This window comes from Sarcophilus harrisii, chromosome 4, assembly GCF_902635505.1.
Source record: "Sarcophilus harrisii chromosome 4, mSarHar1.11, whole genome shotgun sequence".
Taxonomy (NCBI): Eukaryota; Metazoa; Chordata; class Mammalia; order Dasyuromorphia; family Dasyuridae; genus Sarcophilus; species Sarcophilus harrisii.
This window is the reverse complement of record NC_045429.1, coordinates 433,577,056-433,601,449: the sequence shown is the minus strand read 5'-3', so window position 1 is coordinate 433,601,449 and position 24,394 is coordinate 433,577,056. Positions and strand designations below refer to the sequence as shown.

The following is a 24,394-nucleotide window of genomic DNA, read 5'->3' as shown; positions in this document are numbered from 1 at the left end:
GAATTTTGTGATGTTTTTGGTAATGATTGATAAAAACTCTGATCAGTCAGTAAAAGCAGTTGAGCTTTAAAAAAAGAAAGGAGGGGCCTAATGCCTTCTAATCTTTCAGTATTTATTTCCCATCAACCGTCAAACCATGTCACAATTCTTATCTTTTAAATAACATACGTGCCATGTTGCTTTCCAAACATTTGAAGGTAATACTGCTCTTGTCACATTTTACTCGCCCTTTTTCAAGTTTTCTAGTTTGAGGCTATTTAGGTTTATGCAAATCTTCTGTCAGTAATTTTGCTCAAGCAAACCAAAATCAAGAAAATAATCACTCAGCAATGCAATAACGATGAAGTTGATGTACTGATTCAGTGAATTTCTTTTCCAGGTATTGAACTGAAGCACCTGTGTCTAGAATACATGACTCCCTGGCTATCAAATCTAGTCCGTTTCTGTAAACATAATGATGATGCCAAACGACAGAGAGTCACTGCTATTCTTGATAAACTTATAACAATGACCATAAATGAAAAGCAGATGTACCCATCGATCCAAGCCAAGATATGGGGAAGCCTTGGGCAGGTATTCTTGTTGCAGAAATTCAGCTTAGGAGGCTCATCACCACATTCAGATAGGGTTAATTTTTAACAGTGATAGTATTTGAGTGGGAAAGATAAAATTCTTTAGCATTACAGTTTGGGCTCCTTGGTCTCATAAAAAGCAACTAAAAAAATTTGATCTGGTTTTTAGCATTGGGTATGGCATTCATTTGGTTGGAGTAAGTTAAGTGCCGAGGCCTTTCGCCAAAGGGGATCAATAAATGTTCATTGGAAAAGTGCTTTGTAAACTCTAGGTTGGTATATAAATTTGAGCTACTCTAAAAGACGGTACTCCCCTTTGAGATCATTCCCAGAGGCTGCTCTGGCAGAACTAAAACAACAGGATGAAAGTCTAAAGAATGTTTTCCCTTTCAAAACAGTCACCACAGGGGGGACTATTTTTTATTCCAAGAATGCTGGTCAAAATGCTTTTAAGAGAGCAGTAGATAAGTAGATAGACAGCCCCTCTGCTCAGTTCCATCACTTTACAGCCCTCCCTGCCTGAGATCTGGATCTCGGGAGCAGTTCTTTATAGCAAACCTACTTATCTTTTCTAGAGTAGTTCAGGTCCACCAGAATAAAACATTATCTAGGGAAAAGAAATGAGGTTTCAGGGAATATTAAGTAGGATCCCTGACTCATGATCCACAAATTAATCAGATGAACAAATTTGCCATTCCACAGAAAGCAATTCCTGGCCAACTATTTTTGCTGAGCCTTTTTATGTAAAGCTGATGCTGGGATGGCTGATAATGAGACAGGAGAAAGTTTGTTTATTTGGCTGATTTCTGGACATTTTAAAGGAACCATTTGGGTGCTATATGTAGATATAATTAGACAGCAGAAAGGAGCTTCTTTGGTTGGGGGTTTTGGCTTGTTGTTTTACTGTGTTCTCCTGTAGATTACAGATCTGCTCGATGTAGTGCTGGACAGCTTTATCAAAACCAGTGCCACAGGTGGTTTAGGATCCATCAAGGCTGAAGTGATGGCTGACACGGCCGTGGCTCTGGCTTCTGGGAACGTCAAACTAGTTTCGAGCAAGGTACGTGCATCCTCTCTATGCCTTGTATTCTGGACTCTGTCATATGCTTGTCGTTTTAGAGTTAAATTACTAAGGAATTGCTGTGTGTTGGGATTTGTACCTCTTGCGTCACTCTAACAACAACAACAACAAAAACCCCACAAAAGTCTTGCTTCTTTCCAGGTGATTGGAAGAATGTGCAAAATCATTGACAAGACCTGCCTCTCTCCAACTCCTACCTTAGAGCAGCACCTCATGTGGGATGATATCGCCATTTTAGCACGCTACATGCTAATGCTGTCCTTCAATAATTCTCTGGATGTGGCGGCTCATCTTCCCTACCTCTTCCATGTGGTGACTCTGTTGGTGGCCACAGGTCCCTTGTCCCTTCGTGCTTCCACACACGGACTGGTCATCAATATCATCCATTCTCTGTGCACGTGCTCACAGCTTCACTTTAGTGGTAAGTGGGGGAGGCATCTCTGCCCCGCTCCCAGGGCCGCTCGGCTACTATGGCCTGGGCTCAGCTAATACCGGAGTTAGTGTCCGAGGAGGACGAGAGCGTGTTGTTAGCCTCGGGTCCCGACATGTGCCGGACTCTCAAGGTGGAGCTCGTGGGTTGGATCCGCAGCACCGGCCTGAGGGGCCCCCAAGGAGTTTTGTAGCGGGGTTCGGGGGGGGGGGGCTTTGTAGGTAGCCACTGAATCCAAAGCCCTGGGAGCCCTTATGTCCCTGAAGCTGTGTCAGGCAGGTGGGTCTGCACCTTAGACGTCTAGTCTAGTTCTGAGGGAGCCAAAAGGTGGAGCGGTTTGGGGGGCGGGGGGGGGGTCCTGTGGCTTCGTGACCTTGAGTGCAGTGTCTGTGTTGTGTTTTTAATTTCACAGAAGAGACCAAGCAAGTTTTACGACTGAGTCTGACTGAGTTCTCACTACCTAAGTTTTATTTGCTGTTCGGCATCAGCAAAGTCAAATCAGCTGCCGTGATAGCCTTCCGGTCCAGTTACCGGGACAGGTCTTTCTCCCCTGGCTCCTATGAGAGGGAGACCTTTGCCCTGGCCTCCTTGGAAACAGTCACAGAAGCTCTCTTGGAGATCATGGAGGTATGATGGGTGGGGCAGTAAGAGGTCAGATCCTTGCATCTGTTTTCTCTTGGGTCAGCCAATAATGTCTCCCTGAGGTGTTTATATTTTTAAACCCTTTGGTGAAATGTGTAACTTGATAGCAAGTTTGCCAAGTGTTTGTATCTGCATCTTCACATACGTGGCCATATTTCATGAGTATTTTCTTTTAGGCTTGTATGAGAGATATTCCTGCATGCAAGTGGCTGGACCAGTGGACAGAGCTAGCCCAGAGGTATGTGGGCTCCCTGATTCCGCGACCCCTTCCTTTCTGGAGAGCTGCGTGTGGGGCCGAGGTCTGTGAGACTCCTTTTGCTTCCTTACAGGTTTGCGTTCCAGTACAATCCCTCCCTGCAGCCACGAGCTCTGGTTGTGTTTGGTTGTATCAGCAAAAGAGTGTCCCATGGGCAGATCAAGCAGATTATCCGCATTCTTAGCAAGGTGTGTTTGCTTTTGTTTCTGCTGCTTTGTGAGTCCCAGGTCCTTTGCAGGGTCCTCCCCTTGAGTTAATGTGCTTCTGTCCTGGCTATTCTTTTGAAAGGTGTTTTGATTGTTTTCTTCACTTTAGTTTATGGAAAGAAGACATGACTGTGTCAAAGATATTTTTTAAAAGGGAACCATTTCCCCAAAATACAAAAGCAAACATAGAGGGTGGGGAGTGGGAGTGAGGGCGTTGTTTTTGCTAAACGGGAACTGAAAATTTTGCCAGAATCAAGCTCCCCAAAGCTATTCAGCTTTGAGCTGCCAGCACGTGATTATGTAGGATCTTCACCCCCTTGGCTGTGTATAGATGGTGGCTGTTTTGAAATAGGCAAATGTTGCCCTGCACCAGGAAACGCTTTGGGTTGCGATTTCCAGTTACCTTATGCCAAAGTTCCTGAGATAGCCAGGACACTGTTGTCTTGTCTTGTCGTTCCAGAGACTGTCATTAAGATTGCCTAATAAATTATTTCCTCTCTCTTTGAATTGATTTTGAGCTACTCTTAAATGCAATTTTGAAATGAGTATTTGACTTTAATGAGAATGAAACACAGAACTCTTGTTTTCCCAAAACAGGGACTTGAGAGCTGCCTAAAAGGACCTGATAATTATAACAGTCAAGTTCTGATTGAAGCTACCGTGATAGCTCTAACCAAATTACAACCACTTCTTAATAAGGTAATGATTCTCAACATGCAAGGAAAAATAAATACATTTTTAAAGAAAATAAGTAGAACATCATCTTCTGGAAACTTTAAAGCCCATCAGCTTAATCATTGCATCCCATTTCCTTTTTCCACTTCCTTATTCTAGATAGGCCCAAGATCATGATATATTTTCTTTCATAATTGAGAAAGATTAAGAATGCAAATTATCGCAATCACATTTCTGTCCTTATAGAATCCAGCTAATTGTTAGAAACAAAATATTTAATTTCAACAGTAATTCTGTTGTATTTCGTATTAACTTATTTAGTTTTATTAAATAATAACTCCGCTTACTATGATGCTTTTCTTACGGAACAAGCCTGTGAAGGAGGTAGTATGCCCATTCCTATTCCCATTTTACAGATGAAGGCATTATGGCCCAGGCAGGGCAGCTCTTCACAGTCTGACAGCTGGCTAGTTTCCAGCTGTCTGTGTACTTCCTTTCATGATTCTTTACCCCATGTTTTCCCGAGTGATTTTTCTCCTGTTACCTCCATTCACCAGGTACCTAAAACCAGATAGAGAAGTCCACCTTCCAAGTAGCATTCAATGTGTCTGGGCCTTCTGAGCATTAGGAAGCTTTCTGGCCCTGGTGGCCACAGCTGAGGGGGACGGACTAACAATAGCTGTCAAGTTCCCTGCCGTTGGGCCTGAGTGCGTAGAGGGCAAGTGGTTAGGATACCAGTGGCTCCTGTGTATGGAGCAGCGACTCTGATGGCTGGAGTCCTGTTTTACCTGGCTTCCGACCTCAAAGAAGTCTGGGAGAAGAAGTAGGGCACTCGTAAAGTTTGCCCTGTACCCTTAGTGTGCATGGACTTGCCTGTGGCCATCAGTTCTTAAGAGTTTTGGAGGAAGAGCTCCTTGGAGGCAGCTGACCAGAGAAGACACCAAGGAGACTTGAGAGGGCCCAGAAACGGCAGGAGCACCTGCACAGGGTCTCTGAGGTCACGGCAGCTGAGACTGGGATTTAGAAAGAGCCCGAGCGAGAGTCTGACCTCCCTCCCCTTGTAAATCCAGGAGGCCGGAAGGGACATCCAGGAGAAGAGCCGGGCCTTGTGTCTGCCCAGCAGGTGCTTGGGCCTTGCTCTCACCCAGGAGCTGGCTGGTCTTAGGTGAATCAATCACGTCACCAATTTCTGGGGCCTGGGTTCTCTCCTTGACAGACAATACTATCTCTACCATCTATTAGTTGTCAGGTAGTTGTTAAATACCTGCTGTTGTGGCAGGCGAGACTCTGGGGATCCAAGCCCAAAAAATGAAACAGTCCCTGCTCAACTTTACCTTCCATGGTGGGAATTGCATCTACACGGAATCAGATGTAAAAATAAGTTCTTAAAAGAGCAGGTGCTCAGAGGAAGATGGGCCCAAGCCCTTGGGAGCGGGGTAGCTGCGCTGAGACGGAGCTGGGAGGGTCTCGCGGAGGGCATGCTTCAGCTGAGCCTGTGTGCTGCCCCCCCCCCCCCCCCCCAGCAGGAGTCCCCTCTGCACCGAGCTCTCTTCTGGGTGGCCGTTGCCGTGCTGCAGCTGGATGAAGTGGACCTGTACTCGGCGGGCACTGCCCTCCTCGAACAGAACCTGCACACCTTAGACAGCCTCCTGCACATCTTCAACGACCAGGTAGTTGTCCTTGGGGCCCCATGGTCCTTACCCACTCTGGGAAAGCCTGTGCAAGGGAGGCCCCTGGGACAGACGTGGGGGCCCCGGGGTAGACATGGGGCTCCTGGATTTGGGGGCCCGGGATGGATGTGGGCGGCCGGTCTGGCCTCCCTTTGGGCATCACTGTTTCAGAGCCTATATTTTCCTGCAGAAGTGCTGGCACAAAGCGAGCCTCTGAGAGCCTAGTTAGCCCCCAGGCTAGCAGCAGGGGCGTAGCAGGGCTATAAGTAGGGCAGAATCAGGACCACTCAGAGCTCCTCAATTACTGCAGACCATGTGCTTCATGGAGAGTCAGTCAGGGGAGGTGGGGGAGGCTGGGGAAGATCCTCTAGGTGGAAGAGGAAGGAAACCACTGGGCGCAGCTGGGTGGTACAGTGAGCAGAGCCCGGGCCTGGAGTCAGCAAGGCAGCCGCCCACACTCACTAGCTCTGGGATCCTGGACCCCCCATGAGGGCTGCCTCCCTCAGCCTCCTCAGCACCTGCCTCCCGGGGGGTTGTGAGGAGTGAAGGAAGCGACCTGAGTCCAGGGCCCCAGTCTGAAAGTGCCGGCGAACACAGCTGCCCCTCGGTCTCCCTGGAGACTCAGCACTCCCTTTTGCTTGGACCCAGGCATCTTAGCAGTGTCAGGCTTAAAAGGTCACCAGGATCATGGGAATTAGAGTGGAGAGGAGAAAGATGGGGACATTTGTCTGGAATGAGTGGCTAAGTGGAAAAAGAGAGAGATCCCCTAGCAGAGGCCTGGCTCCTGGGAGGTCAGGGGAAGTCACTCTCCTCCCCTCAGCCATCTCCGCTTTTGGTCCCCAGAGCCCAGAAGAAGTGTTCATGGAGATCCGGCAGCCTCTGGAGTGGCACTGCAAGCAGATGGACCACTTTGTGGGGCTCAACTTTAACTCCAGCTTTAACTTTGCCCTGGTCGGGCACCTGCTGAAGGGTAGGCCCATCTCCGGCACCTTGATGTATGTCACTTCTACATGCGCCGTCCTGGAAAAGTGGCCATGAGATAGCATCACGTCAGGGTGTGGGGAAGCTCCTCTGGCCATCCCCCAGGCTCCCTGCCTATGGCCTTCAAGCGAGGCTGCAGCGTCTGTGGGAGGAGAGTGTGCAGGGGACCAGTGGCCTTCAGCAGGGCCGAGCTGGGCAGTCTGCTGACCGGGGAGAGCCCGGCTGCCTGCATTGTCAGCCCCTACTGTGGCTCTTTGGTCCCAGGAAGTCAGAGTGGGGGATTCTACCCTTCAGAGCTTAAAATTTGCACCAGGGCGCATATTTTCTTGCCTCATAAATAGAAACTTGGGATTCTTTAAAAAATAGTATAGAAGTTTTCCCTTTAAGATGAAACAAACATACACACACACACACACACACACACACACACACACACACACAAAGAGAACGAGAGACATTGAAATGAAATATCTTGGGATATTTAAATAATAAAGTGCTTGTTTTTTCCAAAATTCTGAAAAATTTACAAATGTCTTTGACATCTCTAAGGAGGTGATTACATTAATAATTACAAATTTACCAAAAGTTAACTCATCCTCTCCTCTTTTCCGCTGCTCTGAAAGGGAAATATACCACCTGAAGTGTCTGCCCCTTGTTCTGGAGCTTAATTGTATGTCACTGTATATTCTTGTGCTGTGTGTGTGTGTGTGTGTGTGTAAGAGAGATAGAGAGAACACTCCACAATTTGATTTTAAATTTCTAGAGATTGTTTCTTTTGTAAAAGCTTCAGCACCAAGGTCAGTTCAGTGACTCTATCAATTTGTAATTAATTTGTAATTTTCGCCTCTTTGTTTGTTTAGGATTTCGGCATCCTTCACCTGTCACTGTTGCAAGAACTGTGAGGATTTTGCACACCCTACTAGCATTGGTTAACAAGCATAGGAATTGTGACAAGTTTGAGGTGAACACCCAGAGTGTGGCTTACTTAGCAGGTAAAACACCGATCTTTATAAATCAGTCCATAGTCAAGATCCCTCAGTTCTCAAGCTGAAATGAATGAAGCAACTAAAGGGGGTGTATTGATATTGAGGTGCCCTGAAGTTCTCCTCATTTCCACTCGTGCCAGCCCACGAAAGGATAGCAATCCCTCTTCCAAAGGAAAGTTTCCATCACAAGCACCTAGAGTTATTCCTTCTTAATAGCACATGAAATCTGAAGTTGTTATAAGCACTGTCTCACTCCCCTTTTGCTCTGCCTGGAGCATTCCTCTCCTTTCTAAGTGGACATTTCACTAAAAAATGATATTCTTGCCATCCTTTACTAGCTAGATTAATTCAGCAAAAAGTTATTTAATAACTACCATATGTAAAGTATTGAATGTAAATAAATGATAAAGATCTGAGCGAAGGTACTGACTGTGGTTGAAGAAAAGGGAATAATGTTGTAACTAGATTCTTAAGGACTTAGAACAAAATAATAGACAAGACTTGGAGCTGGTTGTTCGTGGAGGCTGAGAGAAAGGGAGAAAATGGAAGCTAACTTCTAAGAATGATAATGCTCTTAACAGATGGAGAGAAGTTTAAAAAGGGGCCCATTTCAGAGAACATAGGATGCCCACAAGATGTGGACATGTTAGCCTTGCGATAGTGATGGGGAAGCCAGATGAGCCTATCTAGCACCAGGCTGCCTATGAGGCTGGAGGTTGGTGTGTTCCAGGCCTTCCATCTAGAGACTGTCTCCCTCTCATCTGTTCTTCACAGAGTCCTCTCTTGGCCCTATTCCCATCTGTAACTTCTCTATCCTCCTCCCTAAGGATCGATGCACTCAGTTTATACTCTGTTAATGGGAGTTTTTTATGTTGTGTGCATTGAAAGCAGGAGAGAATATGGGTCCTGGGATCCTGGACAGCAGTGGGCCAGTCCTGGTTCTGTTATTTGCTGGTTGACTGACCCATTTGTTTTTCTGAGCCTCAGTTTCTTCATCTCTGCAATAGAGGTGATTCTTGCCTTGCCTGCCTTACAGAGATGTGGTTAGGCTCAAATAAAGCAATAAATGGGAAGAAGAAAATGCTTGTAAAACGGGAAAGCCCTCCACAGATGTCAGTCATGGCCTTCCTCATGGACTCTTTATGTGTGTTATCTTCCCCAGTAAATAAGGCCACTGGGGATCAGGAATGCATCTTCTCTGCACCTCACGCCCTCCCTGCTCATTCACTCCAGCCCTCCTTAACTTTGTATTCCTCTACCTTACACTGTACCCACCATTTGCTGACCTTTTCAGCAGCCCTGTGACTTTTCTTCTAGCTTTACTTACTGTGTCTGAGGAGGTTCGAAGTCGCTGCAGCTTAAAGCATAGGAAATCACTCCTACTAACTGATATCACAATGGAAAATGTGCCTATGGATATATATCCCATCTATCACAGTGACCCCAGCCTTAGGTAAGTGGAATGAACTTTCCTAGTGATGACTAGGATTCCGCTGACCATGCTGATGCAGGGAGCTAAGGAAATGGGCAGTCCTGAAAGGGGGAAAAAGTGAATGGTCCCCAAAAAATCGATATTTGGTTTTGGAAAATATTTTGTATCAGATTCACCCAGAAAATTTACCACCATAGTTTGGTTGTGATTGGGCTAATAAAGTCAATTAAACACTAAACAGCTAAAATTGTTTTGCTTAATTTGGGCACAAAAGTAGGACAGTTGCCTTTCCATCTGGTTCTTTAACTAATCTACTGCCGCCATGGGGAACTGTCCTGTGATATTACCTTGGACCACCCGCAAGGCAGACATTGAGTCCTTCTGCCATCCAGAAGCTGCCGAGAATTGAGGAAGAAATCCATGTGTTCGAATGTGCATCTGATTGATTGTTTTTATATATAAAACACCGATGTCAGGCAGTTTTTATACCATAGATCACGAACTTTTAAGAGCCAAATCACGTGCCCTCTCTGTGTGTTAGTAGGGAATAAATACAGTTTCTCCCCATAGAGAAGGTGTGATCCTGACCCTTTCATGCTTCTATATCAGTTAAGTATATTCTCATGGTTTGGCCAAGGCAGAGAATCTGTTTTAAAAAAAAAAAAAAAAATCAGACTCCTAATTAGTTGGAGAGTTCAAGGTAGTGACTTTTCCCCTTTTAAATGAAAGATGTTCAATAATTTTCCACTAACATGGTGAAGACCTAATTTGTTTTTCATATAGAATCACAATTGACTTTGATAATTGCTCTTTTTGTTCCCAAGCAAATTAAGTTGACCCTCGGTCAAAATTTTTTATTCTTTCAACCACCCTTTTCTTAAAAATGTTTGAAACATTTATCCATACCTGGGTTAGTAGTAGCTATTAAACACAGGGCTGCTTTCTCTTGGATTCTTTGTATTTTAATAAAGCAAATTAGAATTTAGGATTATTCTAATAGAGTATTAATTTAAATTCAGTTTATAGCAATGCCAAGAATTCTGCCCATGTACACTGTATTGGTAATTGTGATTGAATTGGCAAGTCAAAGGTGACAGTAGGGCTTTTAAATTGTTATTCCTGTTACAAATATTATAATTAAAGCAATGTGGAGGATTTTGTCTTTGTGCAATTTATAATTAATTAACAGCATTGGTTTGAACTACTACTCTGGGAAAAAAAATGGTTGTTATAAGACCAATTTATTTGTCTTTGGTATTTACATCTTTCAGGACACTAAAAGAAACACAACCGTGGTCCTCTCCAAAGGGATCTGAGAGACATCTTGCAGCCAGCTACCCTCCTGTGGGCCAAACTAGCCCCCGAACCAGAAAATCCATGAGCCTGGATATGGGGCAGCCTTCCCAGGCCAACACAAAGAAGTTGCTTGGTCAGTTTGTATGTTTAGTTGACTGTATTATCAATTTTTATTGTATGGTGTGTGTGTGTGTGTGTGTGTGTGTTTATTTTTATAAATTTAGATGCTGTGTATATATATTTATATGTGTGTGTGTATATATATATATCATATATATATATATATTTAGATGTGTGTATATTTATATTTGTAAATTTAGAGGCTTATATGTATATATTATATATATTTAGATGTGTGTTTGTGTATATGTGTGTGTATGTATATGCATTTTTTTTGAAGAAGCAAATAATTTTTTTTTTAACTGGGAGACCAGCATGATTTAAAAAAAAAACAGAAAGTTGGCAGAGAGACTGATTAATCAATTTCTGCTTTTGTGATTAAAAGAAGTTTGATGGGCTAGAAAACCTGATGATAGAGCATTTGTACACTAGAGGCATGGGGGTCAGGAAACCAGAATTTACCTCCTAACTTTGCTGCTCACTAGCTTAATTACCCTGGATAAATCATTTTTCCTCTCTGAAATTATTTTTCCTTCTATGTAAAATGAAGGGTTTGGACTAGCCATTCTAAATGTCCAATCAAGCTATTTTGATTTCTGTTTCTGTCTACATTAATAAAATATGGTTTCTGTGAGAAATATCCCCCTAAAATAAATAAATAAAGTTTGATAGCTTGATGTGGAACTCTTTATGAGGACTCGTAGGCTTGCCTACGAGTTTCAAGTCTTCAGGCTGTTTTGGATTTCTCCTTTCTGCCCCATTTTAAGGTCAGCTGCCTTAAGATATGGGATTCCACATGAAAAGCCTCCTCTGGGCTCAAGCAGGGGCTTCCAGAGCCCCAGGCCTATGTCTCCAAAAATTTCAACCTCACATCAGAATCTTTCACTTTGATGCAAGAAACTGATAGTTCACTGTTGCCTATTTTTTCCTTTTCCTCCTAAAATCAGACCTTTCAGAGGCAAATCTTATCAGTCTAAGTGAAGGATGTAGTTACTATGTCAGTTAAAAGAGAGCAAGTGAGGTTAGAAACTATTATTAAATCATTTTATTTTTCAGTTACCAGAGTGAGGTGAGAGCTCATCTGTCATACAGACATCTGAGGTCACCACAGAGAAAAAGCCCAGAGCTCCAGATGATCTCATAATGGCCTTTTGACCAAAGGCCATTCATAGCTCAATGGGTCTTGCAATTCACTAATGGTGAAATATGTTATCAAATGAAAGGATGCTCTATGAATAGACTAGATAGTCACAAAGACATCTAGAAATAAAACAGACTGACTTGGGGGGTTGTGGGGCAGCCATTCCTATAACAGGGGAAATGGGAAAGAGGCAGACCTGGAGTCACAGTCATGAGCCAAAAGCCAGTGGCCAGAATGTGCGCCAGGTTTCTGTTAAGTTCTGTTTGAGTTATACGACTGGATCTCCTCCTTTGTTGAATTAAGCCTCTAGGAATTCTGGTGATTTCAGTTTCATTTTACTTATCAAAGGAGATTAAATAAAAGTATAGGAGAAAATAAATGTCAGTCTGTATACAGAGAGATAGTGCTTGAGTTTTGTAAAAGAGACCTGAAAATAGTAGGTAAATAGGTATCCCCTGAAGTGAACTGTGCAGCTGTCTATACAGTTTGCATGAAAGGGCTCTGGGTTTTAGGTTTCCTTTAAACCGTACCCAGAAGTCAGGCGCTGCCAGGACCCAAGAACAGTGGCTTCCATTTCTGTCTTGTGGGGTGGTTACAAAGTGTGTGCATTATCTCCTTTGGTCCCCATGACATCCTGGGGGAGCACCTGATTCCGTTGTGTCCTCATGGTGCAGATGGACTTTGAGAATCCAGTGAAGTCCCCTGCCCCAGCCACAGACTGGGAGCAGAGCTAGGCCCCACGGCTGCCCCTGACCCCCCCCCCCCCCCCCCCCCCCCCCCCCCCCCCCCGTGTCCCACACTGTCTCCAGCAAAAACCAGGCTGTGTCATAGTGTCATAGTTACTCGGCTCCTGGAGGCCTCTGATTGCGATCCCATGAGAGAATGGCCCTGGAGGTCAAGCTCTCAGATTCCTCAGCTGGTCATACTCTGCACCAAGTATGAGACTGCACCAAGTATGAGATGGGGAGGACGTGTCCATCCTTAACAAAGGACGCTGTGCTTTCCCTGCCAGTGCCCCTGGGCTGAGTCTGTATGTGCAGGATCGTAGGATGCTCGAGCTGGGAGAAGCTGTGGACATGGTCTAGACCAACCCCTCATTTACAGAGGAGGAAGTTGAGATCTGGGGAGGCTCAAGACCTTGATGGCAGAACTCATGAGGAACAGGCCTGAGTCAGACTTAATTTTTGCCAGAACCCAGCCATCTTTGGTAATCTCTGTTCAGTGTTGGGATCCTGGTTCTGGGTGTGTTTTCTTGTGATTATAAGGCTTCTCTGACCGAGCTGACCTCGATTCCTGAGTGAGACGCAGGCCTTCCTCTCCCTCCTGGTGCCAAACAAAAACATCTGTGACCCCTAACTTGGGGAGTCACCTGATGAGTTTACTTTAGCCTGGTCTGGGGTATCGGAGCCCTGGGAGCTCAGACTCCCTAGGGGCTGTGGGCTGGCCACACTCGGCCCCCACCAGAGCAGAACCAGGGGCAGAGACGATTCTGTGATCTGCTCTGTTCCCTGGACTTGGGTCTTCTCAGCACTGAAGCCTTGTGTGTAACCCTGGGGTACTCTGCTGTGCTCCATAGGGACAAGGAAAAGCTTCGATCATTTGATCTCTGATGCCAAAGCTCCCAAAAGGCAAGAACAGGAGTCTGGAGTCACCACGCCCCCCAAGATGCGGAGAGTGGCCGAGAACGACTACGAGATGGGTGAGAATCGGGGGGCTCCAGCAAGACCCTCCCCTGGCTTCGTGAGAAGCTCCCATGGGCTGCCCCAGCGACTCTGACATCCCTGGGACGGCCGCGCTTCAGAAGGAGGGCAGCTCCTGGGGCTTGTATTTGTTAACTTTACTCTGGGGGGGGGCAGGATCTGTAACTGGGATCACTACAGCTGCTCCTGTAACAGCTTGGGGCCCCCTTCTCTTGCAGAAACCCAGAGAATCTCCCCTCAGCCACACCCGCCTCTGCGGAAAGTGTCCGTGTCCGAATCCAATGTGCTGCTGGACGAGGAAGTGCTCACAGACCCCAAAACCCAGGCTCTTCTTCTCACTGTCCTGGTAAGGAGGCCCTGGCCCTGGTAGGCCTGCCAGTGAAGGCTGTGGGGGGAAGTGTACAAGGAGGATACAGCCTCCCTTAGCAGGGGTGCTCCGCTTTTAGAGGAAGCAGAGGAGCCTTGTTTTAGTTGTCACAGATACTGGAGTCATTCTTTTCAGATCCTGCTGTTTCAGGTCGGTCGGCTTGGCCACGTGCAGACACTCGGGAGCCACGGACCCAAAGCTGGGCTCTGACCCTGGGGTTCTCTCGCTCTTGTCCTACAGGCTACTCTGGTGAAGTACACTGCGGACGAGTTTGACCAGCGCATTCTCTATGAGTACTTAGCGGAGGCCAGTGTTGTCTTCCCAAAGGTTTTTCCAGTGGTGTAAGTATGTGGTTTGGCTCTTTACTTAGCCCGAAGTTAAATACCACATTAATTCCTGCTGCTGCACCATCGATTCCTGACTGTCACCCCCACCCTTATTACCGCCCCCTCCACAACTGTCCGCGACGGCCTCCGTGGCTTCATGACCACCTGCCCTAACCCACGGTATCACTCCCCTGCCATCACCACTGGTGTCGCCGTCACCGTTACCGTGGCCCTTGCTGCTGCTGCCGCCACTAGTAATGATCAGCATCGTCACCTTCCTTCAGCTACCACTGCCACCATTAATATGACCCCAACTGTTAGCACAGCCGCTGCTGCTCCTACTTGTTAGGAAGTCTTGTTAGGAAAGGGTCAGATGAGGGAGGATGGAGATGGCAGAACCTGTACAGTCTTTATTCCCAGATCCCAGAGAGAAGGATGGCTCAGTGCTTCCCAGCATCATTTGCCTTTCATTTCTGGGGTTTCCTTTAATCACCAGCGGGTCCTTATCCTTCTAACCGGGGTCTGTCAGACACCTGCAGACTGCTCTGTCACCACATTGTTTTTCCAATTTTCTGCCTAGAAGCAGAAGTTTCTTGTGAACTTCAGGTCTCCTGGGACAGTTTGTCCAGGTGTTTTTTAAATATAGAAGTTCAAGGAGAATAAGCCACAGTTCTGAGCTCTCTTTTCATTATTTTATTCTATGAGGCTTATTTCTTTTTTTTAAATATTTCTTTCTTCAAGGTTTATTACTTTTTTAAAATATTAGCTGTTTACAATCTTTTTCCCCCCAGAGGCAACTGGGGTTAAGTGACTTGCCCAGGGTCACACAGCCAGGAAGTGTTAAGTGTCTAAGACGAGATTTGGACTCAGGTCCTCCTGACTTCAGGGCTAGTGCTCTGTCCACTGCACCACTCAGCTGCCTCTTATAGTCATTTCTTATATACTGATTGAGGTGATCAATAGATAAATGACCCAGAAACTTATGCTTTATTTTATGGGTTTCTTCATCTTGCCAACAGATTTTCATCTTCTTAATTGTGTTTCCTTTGACTAGTATGAAGCATTTTTCATTTTTCTTTCCATTCTTTGCTCGTTTATCAGTTGAGATAGGAAGGTGAGAGGCGCAGAGACAAGCTGAGTGGAAACTCTGCCGGAATTTAAAATTCATTGCAACTGAGTGAACGGATGGGGTTTACTATGTGCTGAATGCTATACATATAGTGCAGATGCAAACAGCAAAAGCTCAGCAATCTCTGTTCTCCAAGAAGGGCCTGGAAGTTGTAAGAGTGCGCCAGGGTCTAGGAGTTGGTGTTGTTGGCTTGTAGTTGGTGGCTGGTGGTTAGGGGGGCAGAGGTAGGAATTTGGTGAGACCTGATGGCCTCCAGGGACCTGCATGATGTGTGAGAGGAGAAAGCTGGGAGCGGGGGCATCAGGGAAGGACAGAAGGACGGGTGTCAGAATGTCTCCTTGGACTGAATCGGGTTTTCATTTATTTCCCCATTTTCCTTTTAAAGAAAAACCAGCGGGTCAGCTAGGTGGCCCTGAAGTCAGGAGGACCCTAGTTCAAATCCACTGTCAGATACTTAACACTTAAACCAGCCCAATTGGCTGAAGGCAGTCAAGTTGTAGAGCTCTGGTACCTCTTAAAGATCTCCTCCCAACTTCTAGAAGGCTGACAGTCGGCCTGGGGAGGGGAGGACAGACACTGTGTTAATTTTTCTAGTGTTTTGTTGTTCGCTTAATCTTTTTAAGTTGTCTCTAAACTCTGTTTTTTTAGACATAATTTGTTGGACTCAAAGATAAATACTCTGCTCTCATTATGCCAAGACCCAAATTTGCTAAACCCGGTTCATGGAATTGTGCAGAGTGTGGTCTACCACGAAGAGGCCCCGCCGCAGTACCAGACGGCGTACCTCCAGAGTGAGTCTGCTGGGGCGGGCAGGGCTGGGGGGGCACAGGGTGGCGCCGCCTCACGGCTTTGGGCACAGCTTCCCAAGGCTTTTTAGTACGTCCAGTGAATCAAGAAATAACTTCCATTATCGCAAGTACAAATGCGGCTTTAGTCACCAGTACATTTCCGAGAGCTTCATTGTCGTCGTCTCATCTGAAGACATTTTTTAAAATGTGTAACTTTCCTCGTTTGATTTTTCTAAGACAGAAGAGAAATGCTTGCCACAAGTTAATAGCCTTTGTTCTGTTGTAGGTTTCGGTTTTAATGGTCTGTGGAGGTTTGCAGGACCATTTTCTAAGGTAAGAATCCGTGTCATCCGTTGTGAATGACAGAACAAAATATTTTTTAAATTAGAAATGGGCCCTGATTTTTGAAAATTCACTGTTAGGAAAATGTAATTCTCAAAGGAACAATTGGGTGGGTCCTTTATTAATATTTAAGAGAAACTTCAGAAAGCCTTTCTCTCCGAGTTCCTTTACATATGGTAAGTTCCTCTTAAGATGCCATTTAGTCTCTGTCTTTTGTGACGGTATCTCTTCGATAAAGCTTCAAAGGAAGCCGTTAGAAACACTTCTTCATGGGACAGCATCAGTCTTTTCTTATCTGTTCAATAATTGAGTCTGCCTGCTTCATGTATTTTAGAGTCAGGAAAAAGCACACTAAGTTATGTGCTTATCTCATTATTTTTTAAATTCCTTTTAGGCCCCTCCTGGGGGATCCTCTCAGTCCAAATATTCAGTTTATATATTAGTTTCCACTTGATGGATTGCATTAACATTTTTAAATTTTTTATGCATTAAAATACATTTATGTATTAAAAACTATTCTTTGATTGCCATCTGTTCTAGCATTCAATCAACTAGACTATAAATGGTGATTGAAGGCAGAACTTTTTCTTTCATCTCTTTCCATCCTACCAAAAGATGCTCTGTCCTGGCTTAGCCTAACACAGCCCTAGGTTTCCCCAAGTGCTCTCTCAGAACGTTAGTGGGATTTTGACTTTGGGCCCAATGCTGACCACCTGCTAGTGGTCTGTGCCAAACTTGGAGGTTCAGTGCCCACTTGGCTGAAGGGTGGTCAGCTTTGTGGGACTCTGGTACCTCTTGAAGACTTTCTACAGACTTCTAGATGACTGACAATCAGTTTTGAGGGAGGGAACAGACATTGAAGGAGATTATGCAGTATTGAAAGTAATGAAGAAGTAAGCCCCTCACCTCACAATGTGGCTACAGTGCTCATGATATGGCTGGTGTTAACTAAATAAGTGTTAATTGATTGAGTGAATTCTTCCCCACTTGTAAAAAGTTAGCTTTTTAGATTGTGAATTAAAAAAAAAAGTCCTGATCTTAGTCTGTTGTTGTGAGGATCAGCCAGTGTAGAACTTTTTCCTTCTGTAGCATCCTAGCTCATCTCTGAGAGTCACAGTGGCTGGGCCTCAACAGGTCAGTCCCACAGCCAGTGTATGTCACAGGGAGGGCTTCAGTCCATAGTGTCTTCCCAGCTCTGAGGCCTGTTCTCTCTCTGTGACACATTCCTTCCCAGCATTAATTAATTAATCATTAAACTCTCTCTGGAGAGCCAGAGCTCAGGAACTGTCCTGAGAGTAGCTTTCAGAGCACCATGCAGATTTTTAGTCGTGTGTTCTGATCAAATGACCACATAAACATGGTCTTATGTTTCAATCTATTAAATGATCACAGGAGTGAAGGCAGCATATTGGTTATCTCTCATTGGCTCTGATGAAGAAAGCTGGGATTGGACAGCCCAGAAGTCTAGAACCAGATTTTTTCTCTACGTTTGTTCAAAAGGAAGCATAGAGTAGAACAGGCAACTTTTGGCTCCTGAAAAATTCATTTAGGAGCTTTACAGGCTCTTTGGACCTCTTGACATTGTTGAAACTTTCTTAGGGAGAAGAGGAGGCCCAAAAGGAAGAACATTATTGTTCGAGGTGGATAGGCACTGATGATGAAAAGGGATATTTTGTTCTGCTTTTGTTTCTATGCCAAAAAGAACGATCATTGCATTGGAAAGGACCAAACAAAAATGGCTGGTGGGGATTGGATAGCCCTGTTGGGAAGAGAGCTAGTAAGGATAGCATACAAGCCAGCTCATGGTGAGGTCCTAGAATGGGGCCGGGTGACCTGGAGTGGGTTCTGATCCTATTTCGTGTCCTTTGGGCAGCAGCCTGGAAAAGCCTCTTGCATCGAATAACATAGAATACAAAGGAAATCAATTAGGTTGAAATACAGTTATCTGAATATTTTTTTAAAGTATTTTATTTTTCCAAATACATACAAAGATAGTTTTCAACATTGACCTTTGCAAAACCTTGCATTCCACATTTTTCTCCCTCTCTCCTCCCTTCGCCCCTCCCTAGACAGCAAGCAATCTAATAAAGTTAAACATGTGCCATTCTTCTAACATATTTCCATATTCATCAGATCAAAAGGGGAAAAAAAACATGAGAAAGAAGAAAAAAACAAGCAAAACAACAAAAAAAAGGTGAAAATACTAAGCTTTGATCCACATTCAGTTCCCACAGCTCTCTCTCTGGGTGCAGATGGCTCTCTCCATCACAAGTCTATTGGAACTGGCCTGAATCACCTCGCTGATTAAAAAGTCCATCACATTGATCATCTCACAGTCTTCTTGTTGCTATACAATGTTCTCTTGGGTTCTACTCGCTTCACTCAGCATCAGTTCATGTCAGTCTTTCCAGGTTTTTCTATTGGAGTATTTTTTAAAAAACAAGTTCACACCTCCCAGATGCGATAGGTCCTGGGCCTGCCTTAGCACGTGTGGTTGCTACAACTCCCAGGGAATGGTGCTGGTGCCCCAGGCCTGGAGAAGGCTCTCAGAGAGGGCATAGAGCGGGCCGAGTGCCAGGCAGGAGTCACCCACCTCCTCAGGGACTCACACATCTCTTTCAGGCTAAGAATCTTCATGGGGATGCTGGAGTCTTCCCTCTCCCCTCCCGGGCCCCTCTTGTTTGGGGCTTTCCCCCCTTGTTTGTTTCTGGAGTCAGGACTCCCGGCTGGACCCCTTTCTCAGGAAATTGCAGAATAACCACTTATATTGACACAGTTACCAAGAGGTTTCTGGACGGCCAGGTTCCCACAGCTGGGTTCAGGGCCCTTGTTTAGTGGCTCTGCCCAGGCTCTGGGCTGGGTGTGGGTCAGGCTTCTGTCAGTGATCTAGAGACGGCGGCTTTACTGAGTTTGCTGGGCGGGCCTGCTGACAGAATCCAAGGCGGTCTTGGCAGCCGAGATCATCGGGCTAGAGAATAGTGGGAAAAGGCTAGGCTGGGTTTCTAAAAAGTCACCTCAGACACAAGCTGGGACAGGAGGTGTGCAGCCAAATGTCCTTAGGCAGATGTGGGGGCTTCGTGAAAGCCCACTACCCACCATCTCCAGCCCCATCCGCAGGGTCTCATTTGGTCAGAGCCTTCCTCCTGGAGTGTGAGCGAGCACCCTGACTCCCTCACTCTGCAGAACTGAACAATCGTGGCGGGAAATTTTGAATTGGACTGAGGAGAGGCTTCTGACCTCCTATGGAAAGGTCCCGGGCTGCCTCAGAAGGGCGGACAGTCCTCCTCCCCACAGGGGGCCACGGGACCCCCAGTCCTGATCACAGGAAATGGGCCGGTGCACATAGTTGGCCCCCAAGGCTCTGGGTAAGTGACAGATGGGAACGGATCTGGAGATGTACTTTCTCTTTGCAGCAGACGCAGATCCCAGACTATGCCGAGCTCATCGTGAAGTTTCTCGATGCCTTGATTGACACGTATCTGCCTGGAATTGATGAGGAAGCCAGTGAGGAGTCCCTCCTGACACCCACCTCTCCCTACCCGCCCGCGGTGCAGAGCCAGCTTAGCATCACTGCGAACCTCAACCTCTCTAACTCCATGACCTCACTGGCAACTTCCCAGCATTCCCCAGGTAAGGACTGGGGCTCTGTAAGCAAAGCGGCTCCCGGTGCTCAGGCACCAGAGAGCTCAGATCCCTCCTTCCTGTCAGTCTGAGGCCACCGGGCATAGCCCTGGCAGCTGTTAAACTTAAGCTTCGGTGCTTACATTTGGGACCTCCAGTACCAAGGGAATGGGAATGTAGACATTCAGCCCGTTTCCAGGGGGTTCCAGGATAGGCTTGTCTGGCCTAGCAGGTGCGGCAGCCTGCAGCTCGCTGCTGCTGTCCTCGGGTCCCTGGTAGTACAGGTGCGCAGTCAGTGTTTCAGGAAGATACTCCATCCAACAGATGCTCATGTATTAAGTCCCTATTGTGTGCAGAGTAGTATAGGGAATGTGGATGAGAGTTCGCAGCACATAGTAGGGGAAGATGGCACCCAGGTTATTGTAATGTGAAATAATGCAAAAATGCATTAAAATGACGTACGTTTGAGGCCTGAAGGGAAAGACGTCATTATCTGCCTGGTGACCAACCAAGTTAGGAGAGGCAAGTTAGCGGCCCTCTGGGCGCAGAAAGCACTGGCCAGGGGCCTGCTTTGGCAGGAGCCCCCCAGGCCCCGGGCAGGTCTCAGGATACAAGGAGGCTGGAAGGGTCAGCAGAACCTCCTGGGGAGGGCCTCAAAGGCCTGGCAGAGGGGCTCATGTTGTTCAGTACTGTGTGAGAAGTCACTGTAGGCCCCTTAACAGAGGGTGAGATGATCAACGGAGGAATTCAAAAGCAGGAACCTGCCTCATCCTCTGGTCCCTCAGGCCGAGGAGAGTAGCCTTTTAACAGATCTCTCTGATTTATTTTACACCTCGGGCCTTTCTCGGATCCTCCTCCTAGAGCTGGGTTTTTCAGACTCGGTGCCCAAGAGTAGTGAGCCGGAGTGGGGGAAGCCCCGTGGGAGGAGGGAAAGAGACAGCGATCCAGGGCAGCCTCAGTGTCCTCTAGACCCAGGTTCAAGACCTGCTTCTGCACTGTCTTGCTGGGGCCCTGGGGCCCAAGGCTGGGGCCCTGGCGAGGCCTTGGAGCTCTCATGAAAGGCTAAAACTGAGACAAGGAGTGGGGAATGTGCCGCTAGGAGGGTCCTGGGCCAGGCTGTGCAGGCAGAGCTGGGCTGGAGTCAGACGTGACATAGTGATTGCTGTTAACGGGGCAGAGGAGTTATCATGATTGTCACGATTTCAGAGAGCAGGGACTCGGAGAAATGATTCCATTCACAGAGGCTAAGATTTGGTGAATTACAGACCCCTTCCCTCTCACTAAATTTTTTTTAAGTTTTAAAAGACAAATCACAGGAACTTAGGGCTACAAGGAGAATGAACTTTGGTTTTTAAAGCATCTTTGTAATTCATTTCCCAGCAACCAGGAAAGGGGAGGGATTCTTGTACTTGGAAATTACTTTGTTGTGATCATAGAAACTGGTTATTAAGAAACGGGTGATGCTGTGCAATACTCGAAGTGACTTTTCTTTGTTGGAGAGTTCTGACAGCCACAGGAAGGAGACCCATGTGTGCCTCCGCTCCAGAGCCGCCAGTATGGCAGTGCCCACACTGGGGCTCACCTGAGAAGGCCCTGCCCATGCCCAGCATAGCGACCTGACCCTGGGCCAGTCTGGGGAAGGGAGCTTACAGTGGCAGGGGCAGATCCAGGTGTGCGTGTCCACACCCTGTGATGAGAATGTCGGCAGGGACCCCCCATCCATATAGCCTGCAAGACACGGGCCTTAGCAACAGGCCCTGCAGAGTTCCCTTATAGCCAGAGTATCCTTTCTAAAAGGCTTTCCCAAACAGTTGCAAAACTCTGGAAAACCGACTGGGCTTTCATGGCCGGCCACAGTTGCACTTGCTTGGATGAACAAGATGCAGGGTCAGAATCTGCATAGCGAAAGGGCCGCCCATCGGTCTGTGAGGAAGAGACCGGGTGCCCCTCACTCCTGAGAGGTTGGGCAGGGGCGCAACGGAAATGTCAAGTAAGCCATGCATAAAGTAGAGTGTTTGGTGCAGTGCTTTTTAAGGAAACGTCACAGTCATTTATTCCTGCTAAAAAATAGAACAGCAAAGCAGTGCGAGGCTGGCCAGTGCTCAGTAAAGCTACAATGCAAGCTTCCTCTAGCGGAGACTGTCCTGTTTGATAAGAAGTGCTGAGAAAACTGGAAGGGCCCTTCCAGCAGAAAGGAGGCTCTGGCCAACATCTTATACCCTGCACCACATGGACCACTGAGGATAGCATGAAAAGCAGAACACAAGCTAATCATACCCAGCCAGCTCTGATCTGGTTAAGGGGCTTTACAGGAGACGGGTCGTCTTGATTTTATAAAATTGAAATTATTGAATTTTATTATTATTGAATTATTTTACATGAATAAAATTTAGGCAACTAGGAGGGCAGTGTTCAGCGGGGGAGAGAGTGTGAATCAGAAATCTCTGGCAAGGTTTAATAGCAAGATATAGAGACTGCTCACGGAAATCACAGAGGCCCTTCCCCGGAGGTGAGTGGTCAAAGGATGAACAAATGAGTCTTCCAAAAGCTGCATGCTATTAACAGCAATGTGAAGGAGTTCCTCCAGTCACTGAGACTAAAGACATGAAATTCGGCTTCAATCTCACATCAAACAAATGAGCAAAGATGACAGAAGCCGAGAACGGTCGGTGCCGGCTTGTGTAAAGGTGAATGGATAGGTCGGTGATGACGGTGCATTGGGCCCAGCCGTTCTGGAGGGCACTGGAGTGAGACCTGAAAAGGGACTCCGTGCCCTTTGACTCGGAGATTGCCCTGCTGGGAATAAACCCTGCGAGGTGAGTGACAAAAAGAGATGCCAAACTAGACCCCCACTAATTGGGAAATGGCTCAACAAATTGTACTGAATGGAATTTGTTACAAAGAAAACGTCAAACACAGAGAAATAAGGAAAGATTTGTAGGAGTTGATGTTTAAAAGTAAAGTAAACAGAGCCAGGAAAACAGTGAGCACAATGAATATAATCACTTAGCATTTTTTAAACTGTGTTTATTGTATGCCAGGAAATGGAATGATATCTAGCACAGGTGCCTGGCACTTAGTAGGTCAGCATCAGCTGTTTATTCTTATTCCTGCTGCTGCTACACCCCCCACCCCCTACCATTATTCCTGAGGATACAAGGGGAAATAAGGAAACCCCCCACTTAGAGTAAATTTTCATGTCTGACAGGGAAAGAAAGTACATAGAAAATATATACAACATAAATAGGGCATGAACAAATAGAATTTATGTAAAAATCACAAAATACAGGGTTATCTGGGAGGAAGGACACTAGCCGTGGGGGAAGGCTGATTCCCGTGGAGGATGTTGTTTGAGCTGAATTAAAGAAAGGCAGGGACTCTGAGGGGACACAGAGGCCATGTACTCCAGACATCCTTTGCCAGGGCAAAAGCATGGAGGTGGGAGACTGGAAGAGAAGGGATGGGATCAAGGTAGGGAAGAGGTGAGTCAGTGTCTACTGAGCCTGCAGAGGCTGGTTGGGGCCGGGTTTTGTGGAACTGTAAAGGTTAAAGGGAGGGTTCAGGTGTGATCCTAGAGGCCCGGCCTGAGCAGGAGAGTCGTGGGCTCACGTTTTGTGGTCCCACTGCAGTCATTTGGTTCGGCCCCCGGCTCATGTAGTAGAAGCTTGGCCACCTACTTGGCAACCAAGTAGAAGCTTGGTTACCTCTGGGTAACGGCTGTGGCCCTGATTTTCAGAGCCTCTTGCAGGTTATAGAGCATCTTTTCAACAGAAGCCCCGTGACATGCTAGTGTGAATGATAGGAACCCCACTTTTCTGAGGGAGAGACTAGGGCTCCTCAGTGACCTCTCCTTGTCCCAAGGTCACCTGGCTGCCTGATGTACTGGCCTGGAGCCTTTCCTGGCGTTAGAGGCATTAACTGAGCTCCTTTCTCTGTGACCTTTTACTGTCTGCAGTTGTTTAATGAGCATTCAGTGCTGGAAATGGCAGCAAGGTGTTCCCGAGTCCCCATCCTGGACATCCTTTCTAACCAAGTTAGAGAGGGAGGGAGCTTGAAACAGTGGCTTTTCCTTTTCACAGAGGAAGAGGAGGGAGGAGAGCAGCCTGGGCCGGGTGGCCAGGGTCATTCCTGCCCTTCTTGTACATCTCCTACATCCTGCAGAATCTAATTCCCAAAGCAACTGCCCTTCTCTGCTGGCACTCCCTCCCGCCTGAAAGCGGCCCCCTCTCCCACAGGCCCCGAGCACCGCGCTGGGAATCAGAGCTTTCTTGGCGAGGGCTGAAGAGGTGAATGCTGACTTAGCACCGTGGAGGCCCTCGGTGCCAGCTTCTCCTCAGCCAGGGCCGTGGCCCCTTGCCAGAGCGAGAGTGCTGAGGCTGCAGAACCGACTCCTAAGCCGGCCTTGGCGGAAGCCTCTTTGATCCGAAGCAGTTAGAGCAGAAACCTGCCCTTCTGGGCTGGGCGGCATCCGGAGCGGGCTCGCCTTAGCCGCTGCAGCAGCACGAGGGTCTTGGCATTCAACCGAGAGGACCCTGAGCTCAATGGAGTGGGGAGGGGGCCGTATGAAATGGATGGAAGGACCCCTTTGGGCCTCCCCTGGGGCTCGTAGTATCAAAGCCTTGGGGGCCTTAGG

General features: G+C 46.8%; 1 protein-coding gene across 18 annotated transcripts in view; it reads left to right on the top strand.

Moving 5' to 3' along the window:
- The window catches only part of NF1 (neurofibromin 1), a 230,363-nt gene that overhangs the window by 195,995 nt on the left and 9,974 nt on the right, over nt 1–24,394 (top strand). For 14 of the 18 annotated variants that reach the window (XM_031967656.1, XM_031967647.1, XM_031967653.1 and 11 more), the window contains 18 exons: nt 380–573; nt 1,492–1,632; nt 1,795–2,074; nt 2,496–2,710; nt 2,902–2,963; nt 3,055–3,169; nt 3,785–3,886; nt 5,386–5,532; nt 6,376–6,502; nt 7,374–7,505; nt 8,817–8,952; nt 10,203–10,360; nt 13,065–13,187; nt 13,407–13,534; nt 13,796–13,896; nt 15,659–15,801; nt 16,085–16,131; nt 19,554–19,770. In XM_031967656.1, the coding sequence (XP_031823516.1) occupies nt 380–573; nt 1,492–1,632; nt 1,795–2,074; nt 2,496–2,710; nt 2,902–2,963; nt 3,055–3,169; nt 3,785–3,886; nt 5,386–5,532; nt 6,376–6,502; nt 7,374–7,505; nt 8,817–8,952; nt 10,203–10,360; nt 13,065–13,187; nt 13,407–13,534; nt 13,796–13,896; nt 15,659–15,801; nt 16,085–16,131; nt 19,554–19,770 (2,568 nt within the window). The remainder of the gene's footprint in view (nt 1–379; nt 574–1,491; nt 1,633–1,794; nt 2,075–2,495; nt 2,711–2,901; nt 2,964–3,054; nt 3,170–3,784; nt 3,887–5,385; nt 5,533–6,375; nt 6,503–7,373; nt 7,506–8,816; nt 8,953–10,202; nt 10,361–13,064; nt 13,188–13,406; nt 13,535–13,795; nt 13,897–15,658; nt 15,802–16,084; nt 16,132–19,553; nt 19,771–24,394) is intronic. The other 4 variants (XM_031967640.1, XM_031967657.1, XM_031967654.1 and 1 more) reach the window with 2 other exon arrangements.